An 11,357-nucleotide genomic window follows, 5' to 3' on the forward strand; every position below is an offset into this window, starting at 1 on the left:
TATTTGTAAGCCATGATTTTGACCGATAATATTGTAATAAATTAGATTAAGAATCTCCATAAGAAAGTAAAAATAAATTTTCATAGTTAAAAGTCATGTCACATATATTTTAAAATATATATGTTTAATTCATATTAATTTTTTTTTAATTAATAAAATATAAATAAAATAATAATTTAATTAATTTTTAAAACAATTTATAAATTTTTAAAATATAAAATATATTATAAATTTTTTATTTTTAAAATATAAAATAAAATATATTATAATTTTTTTATTTTTATTTTTTTATTTTAATAAATATTTACACGTCATTTAATTTATATAACTACACTATTTTATATATAATTATGTTTATATTTTTTAATGTTTAAATTAAAATTTTTATTCATTTTATTAAATAAAAATTGAAAACCCAACTTTTTGGAGGCGTGGACATGTTTCCACATGTAGCCTTCATAAAAAAAAAGATACGATTCCTAAACAAAGACACCAAATCATATATTTAGCAAGGTGTTTATATATTTTTTATTATTTGTTTAAATTATAAAAGTTGTAAGATTCTTATATTAATAGTTTTTTAAATTTATATAATGAAAAGTTGTTGAGATTCACATAAGAAGAAATGGTTAAGAGTTAAAATATTTTAAGAAAAGAGTGTTTTAATTATGAAGTTTATTTTTTACCATATTTAAGGAAAAGATTTGATATCTAAGTCATAAATATAATTTTAACCCTCACTTAAACCTGGAAAACGGGCAAAACACACTCAATTACGTAGTAAAACTATAAAATGAAAAATATTTATTACATATATCTTTGATTAAAAAATAGCCGAGTCTTATACCCGATGGCCAAACCAGAAGGCTAAAGTTTACATGTTCCCACATGTTTTTGTGTTTTATCTCAGTAAATAAAATAGCCACCGGTTACTCAATTCGCAATTCAACAAAATCAGAGAGGAGACCTCAGACGGTGTAAGAGCTATCTCTGTCCTTTGGCCTTACTCCCATGTGACCAGGGTGTAGTTATGTAAAAAAATCCTTCCCTTTCTCGCAGACCTAGGTCTAGATGTTCGGGCCGCTCTTACGGATATTATGCTTCGCAAGATAGTACTTCACCACACTCCTAGATGGATGTCATTGAGCGACAATGATTATGGGCCGTTTTATCGATAGATATATACTATCTCTCTCTCCCGACCGCAATTTGGTAGCCAATGAGAAGTTTATATAACCCATACCGACATCATCTCTTCTAATCTCTTCTCCGCTTAATGCCAATGCTCAGTCCCAGCCATCTGAATTCCAAGCCTGAGCAAAAATTAAGTAGAGCCCATATTGTTACAGAGAAGTGTATTGTAGGACTAGTAGGAGAGTATATATATCTGTAAGTACATCTTCAAGATCCCACGTATATGGCACATGGTTTGCTGCTTTAATAGTGTATTCGTTCGTCTCTGGTATGGTATGGCAATGTTTGGCTCCGCCATTGGGGACTCTGGATCAGTTGCAAAGTGCCCCGCACGTGGAGATTGTATCAGTAGACTGACAAAAGAGGCCACCGATTTGATTTGAGAGAGCCAGGGCGCTCAGGCCACAGGCAGGAAGGTTTAATCTGTTGTATGTTGAAGAGCTTTCAGGGCGACGGCCGGCAGGGGAAAGTGTCGGCTTGGGTTGTCTATGGGTTTATTTTCTTCTGGAATTAATGAGAAATCCGGGAATGATAGGATATGCTAATCCTGCAGCATCGAAGGAGCAAAAGGGTTCGATTCTGGATTCGGCTGGTTCGTTTACACAGGCTTTGGTCATGAGTAGCGGTGTAGTTGGGATGGGATCGAACCAGGGGGATGAGACGAATAATGCCGAAGGATCGAGTATGGTTGTGGCCGCGAGGACTTCCCAGGGCGAGAGTGGAAGCGTAGTGGATCCCAATAAAAAACCACCGGCGAAGCGGTCGTCCACCAAAGATCGACACACTAAGGTTGATGGTCGAGGGAGGCGGATTCGTATGCCTGCGACCTGTGCGGCGAGGGTTTTTCAGCTCACGCGGGAACTGGGGCATAAGTCGGATGGAGAAACGATTGAATGGCTGTTGCAACAGGCGGAACCCTCGATTATTGCAGCAACGGGAACGGGGACCATTCCGGCGAATTTCTCGACCCTCAATGTGTCGTTGCGGGGTTCGAGCTCCAGCATCTCGGCCGGGCTGAAGCAACAGTCGTATCATCATCATCATAGGGCGTTGGCAGGCCTGACGGGCGGCCTCGGAGCGCCCGCCGGTGGGGATTCTTTGGGGCATCAGTATCGTATGCGAATGGGCGAATGGGAACGGGCGGAGGAGGATACGAAGACGCACGCGGGGGCCGAAATGGGGTCGACACACGGGGGGGCGTCTGCGGCATTAATGGGAGGAGGGTTTCACCTTCAGCATCAACATCAGCATCAGCAGGAGCCAAATCTGTTGAACGAGATGGGCGAAGGGGAAGAATGTATGAATCTGAGAAAGAGGTTTCGGGAGGATCTGTTCAAGGAAGGTGATCAAGAAGCCTCTGCAAAGCCGCTGAGGGGCATTGTGCAGAGACAGTCTGAGATGATGTCGAGCCCATCGGGTATAGGAATGGGAATGTCTATGTCAATGCCGGCGGCGGCCATGTGGGCGGTAGCACCTGCGCCTCCCGGGATGTCGAACAGTGGGCACGGGGGTTTCTGGATGTTGCAGCCCGTGAGCGCGGGGTCGAACAGTAATCCTCCGCCTTTAATGGCCGCAGGGCCACAATCAGAGCCCATCTGGACATTCCCACCCACGGGCTCCACGGGGTATCGTATGCCCGCCGGAACCTCAATTCAGCTCGGAGCTGCTGCTGGCTCGGGTTCGAGCTTGGGTAGATCGAGCAACAATGGCAATAATAACAATAATAATGGCAATCAATCGCGGATTTCTTCATCAACTGGTCTGCCGTTTATGCCAAGAATGAATCTGCATATGGGAGGGAGCTGCCATGAAGTATCAGGTTCTGGATCGACGCGATTGGGATCAGGTGCTGTTCCTTTCAGTTCCATGTTATTGCAGCAGGGATCGAGCACTGGATCCATGGGGGCAGCAACAGGAGAGAGTCATCTGGGAATGCTGGCTGCCCTTAGTGCGTACAATAACCGTTCCATGAGTTCTGAGCATCAATCAATGCAGGAATCTGTGAATCAACAATCTGGCGTGGATAGATCAGGAGAAGACGGTCACAGCCACCAGAATCATGCTAATTCTCAATAGACCCCCCCCCCCCAACAGAAAAAAAAGATCGGAATCTGGATTAGGTTTTAACATTATAGACTGACATTGGTGCAATATTATTGCGGATGAATTTTCAGTTTATGGATATATATATAATTCTTCAATAGCTATGGAATCCAGTCGAGTGGTGATACAAGGCTTCAGGAATCTGTATGTTTTCTATCTGACGGATTGCTGGAGGCAAGCAGTATATATGATGTGGATCAATATTAGCGACAGCTAGCATGAATTTTAATGAGTTCCTGATGGTCTCTGATCGGTTCATCCAGAGGGATCTCTGTAAGTCTTTCTGTGTGTAGTAAGTAATCCTACTACTAGCTGCAGTGATTTTTTTTAATTTCTAATTTTCAAGTTTGTTTACTGATATATAATTGCTGCTTCGTCTAGCTCTAGTTGTCTACGTAGTTCATGTTTGATCTGCTAGAGTCTCAGATTTATTATTTATTGGCCAAAATTTTAGGCCGGGGGTTACAGTTTGCTTTGGGATTGGTTATTTATACACAGAGCAGTTGTGTGTACGTAGTAATAATTCTTTGTTAGAGGGGATTAAACCAATAACATGATGTTGTGTGAATATATGAGTACTGATGAGATTTTAGAGCAGTACATGCTTTTGCATCTTTGATGAAGAAGTTTAGTTTAGACGCTTTGCTTATTACAATCGTGAGAGTCTGGCAATGGTCCGCAGTCTGGTTCGGATCGGCTGTTTCTTCGTAATTTGGATGCTTAACTTGCATTGTAAATTTTTAGCAGAACTTTGGATTCGTTGTTGAATGCGATGTACATTGTTCCTATGGTCGGTCTGCCAGCCAAGGAACGCTGAATATTATCTGTAATCTAGTGATTATCTGCTCGATTATCAGAGAAAAATTTATATTCCCATTGCTCGAGTTTGTTTAATGAAAAAACACTGACCTAAGTTCATGTATTTAATTGTTAATTAAGAGTGTGGTTAGATTTCGGAGTTTCCAGTTAAGAAATCAGTTGCAATATTTCAATTTGCTTTTGTAAGTACACTGCTTGGGGTTCCTGTTATACTATTTCTCTGCTAATGCACTGCAAATTTTTTGCATACAAATTTATTGTTTATTCGTTATGTCCATGCTGTGTTTGCTTTTTCGAGGTCGTTTGTCCTTACTGAAAACTGTGTTCAGGTATTTGATTCGATCCATATTTTACGGTTGCTAGAAAATTTTTCTACTTCCCACATTGAGCAAGTTTTAGAAAAAACAATCCAGGCTTATTTATTGGATCTAAGTAAGAGAAACTAAAATGGGTTCTTTAATATGGATCAGCGCCTTAGCCACCATTTGCTTCAGATTCAATATCAATATCATATCGGGTTACAAGTTTTTAAATTATTAGTGTTCCCAAATAATCTGAATATTTGGAAGCCATAAATGCACAGTCGCATTTTGCATATGGTTTTGAAAAAATAATGTTGAAATACATAATGTTTACAGTTATGGTAATGTTGTATGGAGTAATAATGGCAGGCGAAGTATCCAATTGATGTTCCCAAATAATCTGAATATTTGGAAGCCATAAATGCACAGTCGCATTTTGCATATGGTTTTCAAAAAATAATGTTGAAATACATAATGTTTACAGTAATGGTAATGTTGTGTGGAGTAATAATGGCAGGCGAAGTATCCACTTGATTTCAGGACTGATTGGGACCGGGCATCTAATAACGATTTTCACGGTAAAACAGCAAATCAAATCAGAGAAGGTCCGCAGTTTCTTGCCATTCAAGCAAAAGGCTTAACAGCGTTTAACGCGCAATAATCATTCAGACGTCCAACGACTGATGACCGCGTGCATTTCAAAGGAGATCGAGGGAGAGGGCGAGGCTCCGTTATGATCATCAATGCATCAATAATTACGCTTGTCTGCGACTAAGGCTACCAAATGCAAGGCACTCGAATGTGGCGAATGATCAGTGAGTGCTTTAGATTTGACTGTTTCTCGTGTTATATAAGCCTGGCATCACCAATTTAACTGTATATGCATAGTGATACATCAATCGTCTTGTCTACGAAAGATCCAAAGATTCTAATGTGTGTGACAGGGTGGCCAACGGTACTATCTTTCCTTCTGACATTGCTTACATGGTAGGTTAAACGGTGTGACGTTATCATTAAGGTAAAAAGGAAGGGTGGATCAGGGTTTTCAAAATTTCAGTGCAGATAATGCTCTAAATATAAATGTAGGGGGTTGGGTATGACGCAAGCCTCTTGTCAACAACCTACCATTTGTGGGTCTGGCTCTGCCCTAATTACCATCAAAACTTCCTTGCAGGCATCCCTGTCGGGTCGATCTGAATAATATAATGCGTCCGTTCATCCATCCATGGAGATCAATCAATCCATCAATCAGCAAGATTCAGAGTAAACTCCCCTCATGACTCATGAGGCCTCCATAAAATTAAATTCCAGAAATTTGATCTCTCTGAATTATCTCCAAAATCAGAAGCAACAGACAGCGCGGCTATCCAATCCAATCCAATCCATTCATTTATATCTACTCTCTGACGTAGTTAGCACAACCACCAAATGTGGACAATTTATCTGACGTATCAACTATTGCCTGACATGTAAATATGCTTCGCCGCTGCTAAATCCAGCATCTCTCCCTTGCAAACGTCGTTTCTACTTCAAATCCAGAGTCACTATTAACCGTCTCATTAAACTATCCAATACCAAATACAGTGAAATTTTACATCCTATTTAATTTGTACTACTTTCCCCTACTATTTAATTCGAAGTACACTACAGTGATTAGCCATCAACAATCCTCCTATAATAGTATCTAATATTCTAATGAGGCGTCTATATCAGCAATTTCAACGTTAAAAAGTTATATATACATATGTATTCATCTGGTTACAACTTCTCGAGCTCCATTTACCTTATCATTTCAGATTTACCCAGGAATGTAACTATATACATTTAGGAAAGGAAAAAGTAGAAATCTGAAGCTCTGGAGTGACGCAAACGTGGACAGTGGCTCGTGAACTATTATTTCAATAGGGATGCTACGTTAGTAAGCAATAGCAGTTCCTGTTTAAATTATTTGTAGAAATTTTGGGTGTCATATAGTAATGTTCACTGCATCGTTAATATTGATTTATAAATTAGAAATTGTTATTTTGGTTTAGTGTAATAATAATATAAGAATAATATTAATCCTCCTGGCAGCTTAATTGGTGATGGTCCGAAAATGAGAGCAATCTTTCAATATTTTAATTATAATTGACATTGAATTAATTCTATTATAAATATCTTTTTTAACAATATAAAATAAGTGTTATTAATGTTTGAGTTATATTTTTTTTTTTTTTTTTTTTTTAATTTTAATATTTTTAAAATATACCATTTTTATATTTAATTTAGATAAAGAAGATAATAAGTTAATTTGAATATATCAATTATAATTATAATTTTATTAAAAAAACGATTTATTATGTTTGCCTTTTTATCATATTTTAAATTATATGTGAGATATCTCATTTATTTGGGTTATTATGAAGAATATAGATAGTCATCATAAGTTCAAAAAACTGTAGAATATGAATTGGATAATCATGAAATTGTATTTATATGTGTACAATTTGCATATTTTAGTTTATTATTTATTCATGGCATAGTCTAATAATGGTATCAAAGCTATTCTCACTTTAAAATGCCCTTTGTCATTATTAACTAGTTAGGTCTCTCGCTCCCTCTTTTCGAGTCTGAGCTTGCTTCTGAGTAGGCCTAAAACCCTAGTGCCCATTTCTCTTCTTGGTTTGACATTTTTCTCCCTGTGATTTTTTCTCATTTCCCTACTTGACGCCCTCTCTTGTGCTCAAAAATGCTTGTGGAATCTCATAGTTGCAGAATCTCATCTTGTGTCTTTATTAAACCAAACATTGGGTTCTCATAATCTCTCATATCCATCTCTTGATTGGACTATCAATTGTATTGCCAAGGCTAACATGTTAGACACCTAATCCATTTGGGTCATGGTGAAGAATATGAATAGTCATCACAAGTCCAAACAACCTTGGAATATGAATCCAATAATCATAAACTGTATTTATATTTACACTTATCTTTCATTCATGGCTTAACCTAATAGTGGTATTAGAGTTAATCTCACTAAAAAATGCCTATCATTTTGGGTCGGTCATCTCTCTCTCTCTCTCTCTCTCACACACACACACAATTTGAGCTTGCTTATTAATAGTCCTAAAACCCTCACGTATGTTTCTCTTCTTGGCATGAGTTTTTTCTTCCCCACAATTTTTTTCCCATTTCCTTGCTTGACTCCCTCTCTTGTGTCTAAAAACTCTTACAAAATCTCATAGTTGCAAAATCTCACCATGTATCTTTATCAAACCAAACATTCAGCTCTCATGAACTCTCCTAGCCATATTTGGATTAGACTATCAATTACATTGCCAAGGAGTAGATGTGTAAATAAAGTGCAATGATGGGGATGCGCAATGAGGAAATTTCACTCATTTTTAGGGCTTTTTTACATGCACATAGAAGAGAAGTCAAAGCCTTAAATGAAGAACTAGAAATTAGCAAAAAAATATTTGATGAGATAGGTTGTTATTTGTAATTAATGCAAAAAATATTTGACAAGGCAAGTTGTTCTTTGTAATTAATGGCCATAACATTTTCCCCTTGATGGAGATTAGTTGGTGATAGAGTTTACTATTAAGGAATTCCTTGCGATATCATTGGTTCAAACCCTTGATTGGCCCTATACCGTGCAAGGGGTTGTGTTGGTATGACATGAGGTTATAGTCATAGTAGTCATAATCAACCTTGTGTCACATGAATATGAGTCTGGCTTAGCTGTAGATTCCACCATTTCACATGAAAAAAGAAAATGCTCATAATATTTTAAATACAAAATGACGAATTGGGTGGGTAGTTGATGGCACTTATAATAGCCATCATGCATGGAATTGAAAATGAGTACAAATACTCCATAAAGAATCGATATCCACCAACACCCACTGTATAAATCCCTACATCTCAACTATCGCTCAAATTTTCTTTTCACCCACAATCTATGTAACCATGATCCTTTAATTCTACTATGGAAATGTCAATCCTATACCATGCTTTCTTTGCAACACTACTATGAGCCACATGGGATTGGATCAAGTTACAACAGAGGATTTGCACTAGTTATTTGAGTTTGAAAAATAGAATCTTGGGTTAAATCAAGTCCTTGACTCCATGCCTAATGTTGACAATAGTTCTCAATGACTTTTATTTTATTTTATTGGATATGAAAATTTAAATGGGTTTTATGATTCTTTGATTAATCACAAGCCATTTCTTAATTCTGTGGTTTGTGTAGATGTTCTAGTATTATATTTTCTAGTGTCATTTCATAATGCATCACTTCATGTGCTAGAAGTGAACTACAAATGAATGAAGTGAGAAGAAGCTATTTGTAAACCTTCAATAAAGGTTGTTGTACAAACACTTGATTGTACTAAGAACTAGTATTTTGTAGCATCTAAAAATGTGTCATTTACCATTCAGATTAAAGAGGGTTTTCTTCCCCCATTGGTTATTAGCAAAATTTGTGCAATAAATATTGAAGTGAGAAAACCTTTTGGGTCAATTTTTGTGACAATACCACTTTGATATGGTATAAATGTGGTTGTTGATGCTACTTGTGAAAAGAAACTATTGAAAAAACTAGACTAGACGCACCCAATTGCACAAGAAATTTCATCAATTTAGCTCTTTGTCTAATTGGCCTAAGTCATTGTTGTCTTTGTAAAATAGAGTGATCTACCATTTGAATGTTATCCAAGACACCAAAATATCAACTCATAATGAGAATAAAGAATAATAGTAACCTACAAATAATTTTTTTGTAAGTTTCCTAATCAAATTACATTGTAAATGGGTGCATTTTTTGTAGAAGCTAGCACCTTCATTGAGTTTACCACATGGAGGATCATAGATTTTTATCTTCATCCGTGTGAGAATTGTCGAAAGAGATTTGTTTTTTAACTTTGTATGTAATAGGGGGAATGGTATAAGTGATAAATAGTGAGGTTTCTAGTTTTGAATCCCTATCAATCAAGAATGTATATGCGATCTTGAGCCATATCAAAAACTAGAGCCTCAAACCTAAGCTAGAGTTAGAGCCATGAACATGATTTAATTTATGTACTTCTAAAAGCACCATTTAGTAGAATAATTATATATTCTATTAAACATCAGTTTACATTCATCTTCAAACAAGTGTTTTCAGCACTTTTAGCTAGAAGATGACACCAACTTGTAGCTAAATTAGGAAATTTCATGGGAACTCTTAAGACTTAGATCTAAGTTTCATACTTTGCAGTCATCTTTAAACCACCATCAAGTTGCAGCGATCTTAAAATTTCCATTTGTGAACACTTTCAATTAGTAGAAAACATAAAATCCTATCTAAATTAGGAAATGTCACGAGAACTACTAAGCCTTAAAGATGTGTCCCAGAGTTCATGGTCAACCTTTACACATCATTTAGTAGACAACCTCAAGTTTTATAGCCATTGGGTTTGTGATTATCCCAAAACCAATAAATTTAGGGAGAACATTTAAGCATTCATAAATGTCCTTATCTGTTTTCTTGCGTTGACATACACCCCTTCGAATTAATGGGGGAATGTGAGGCATTCATTTAGGTTATAGTGAAGAATATAGATCATCATCAAGAATCCAAAAAACCTTGGAATGTGAATCCAATGGTCATAAAAATGCATTTATATTTTTATCATTTGGATAAAAGGAACTTCACACTTATCTTTCATTCTTGGAACAATCTAACATTATAGATAAATTATTATTATTATTATTTTCATTTAATTTAGTTTCTTTAAGAAATTACTTTTTCAATTTTATTTTGAGAATAAAATTACTTTAAAAATTATTAACCGGTGTAAATACATCTTAATCTATATTTATCATGTGTCGTGTGATAAAATCCATCAATATGGAAACCTTTCCTCCACTTCTATAATTTAAATTTTTTTACACTTGGAGGTATTCGTTAGCTCTTAGTACATGATAGATCCAAAATTAAGATTAATTTACACTCATTCTTTTTATACAATAACAATATTGCTAATCAAGAAAAATGAGGTTCGGTTAGAAAAAAGTATTTATAACATAGGAGTCAAAAATGGTTTTCCTGTGTCCCCTATCCTTTTTGGAATCTTTATTAACAAGTTAGAATTTTTCTTGGAAGATGAATATTTTGTTGTCCCAATTCTCATTGTTATAGTATGGATGTATGTGAATTTTACACATTAAGGGATGGTTTGAAGAAATTAACAATACCTAGGAGTCAATAAAGGTTTTCCCTGATCTCCTATCCTTTTCTACATCTACATTGAGAAGTTAAAATATTGTTTAGAATATGTAAGTTGTGTCAACCCACCTCTTACCAATATAGTCATCGTCCTTCAACTTTACATTGAAGATATTGTGCTTATGGGGAAGAGTTCCTATTACCTTTGCATTCAACTAAGAATACTCAAGGACTTCTTCTCTAGTATAGGTTTGACTATGAATAATGAAAAACGAAGGTTGCGATTATTAAATTAAAAAATTCCACCATGTTACATTTGTATATGAAAATAATATCTTGGAGAAAGTGTCTTCATACAAATTGTTTGGAATCAGTATTCATCGAAATATTAATTGGATATTTAGTGTTGAGAAAATGATAAATGAAGGGTGTAAAGCTCATTATGGATTTGAAAACAATTGTTAATTAGAGGATCTTTAGATTTAGGATAAGAACAAAACTCTTGCTTGAGAATCTCACTATTCCAGTTATTTTATATAGATGTGAAGTTTGGGAATGTAATATCTCTTGGAGAATCTCGGAGAAAGATAGATCAAATCCAAAATAATGTTATACCTTATGTTAGCAGTAGGTTTACACCTTCATGTCAAGTCATGGATGTCAGTCTATATTTTTGCAAGTCATAATCATGAAAAGGGGGTTGTTCTATTCATTATAATGTTGACTAAACCTAGGGAAATGTGTCA

At 35.9% G+C, this 11,357-nt stretch overlaps 1 protein-coding gene across 1 annotated transcript; it reads left to right on the forward strand.

Annotated features, from left to right (window-relative positions):
* The first annotated feature begins 1,103 nt into the window (after positions 1-1,103).
* On the forward strand, positions 1,104-3,279 carry LOC149211254 (transcription factor TCP22-like). The gene has a single exon (XM_089396979.1). The coding sequence runs from the start codon at positions 1,708-1,710 to the stop codon at positions 3,268-3,270; it is 1,563 nt and encodes a 520-aa protein (XP_089253105.1). The 5' UTR covers positions 1,104-1,707; the 3' UTR covers positions 3,271-3,279.
* Positions 3,280-11,357: the final 8,078 nt, after the last annotated feature.

Source organism: Pinus tabuliformis, chromosome 1_2, assembly GCF_031772625.1.
Source record: "Pinus tabuliformis cultivar Carrire ecotype Pingquan chromosome 1_2, CPIR1, whole genome shotgun sequence".
Classification (NCBI taxonomy): domain Eukaryota; kingdom Viridiplantae; phylum Streptophyta; class Pinopsida; order Pinales; family Pinaceae; genus Pinus; species Pinus tabuliformis.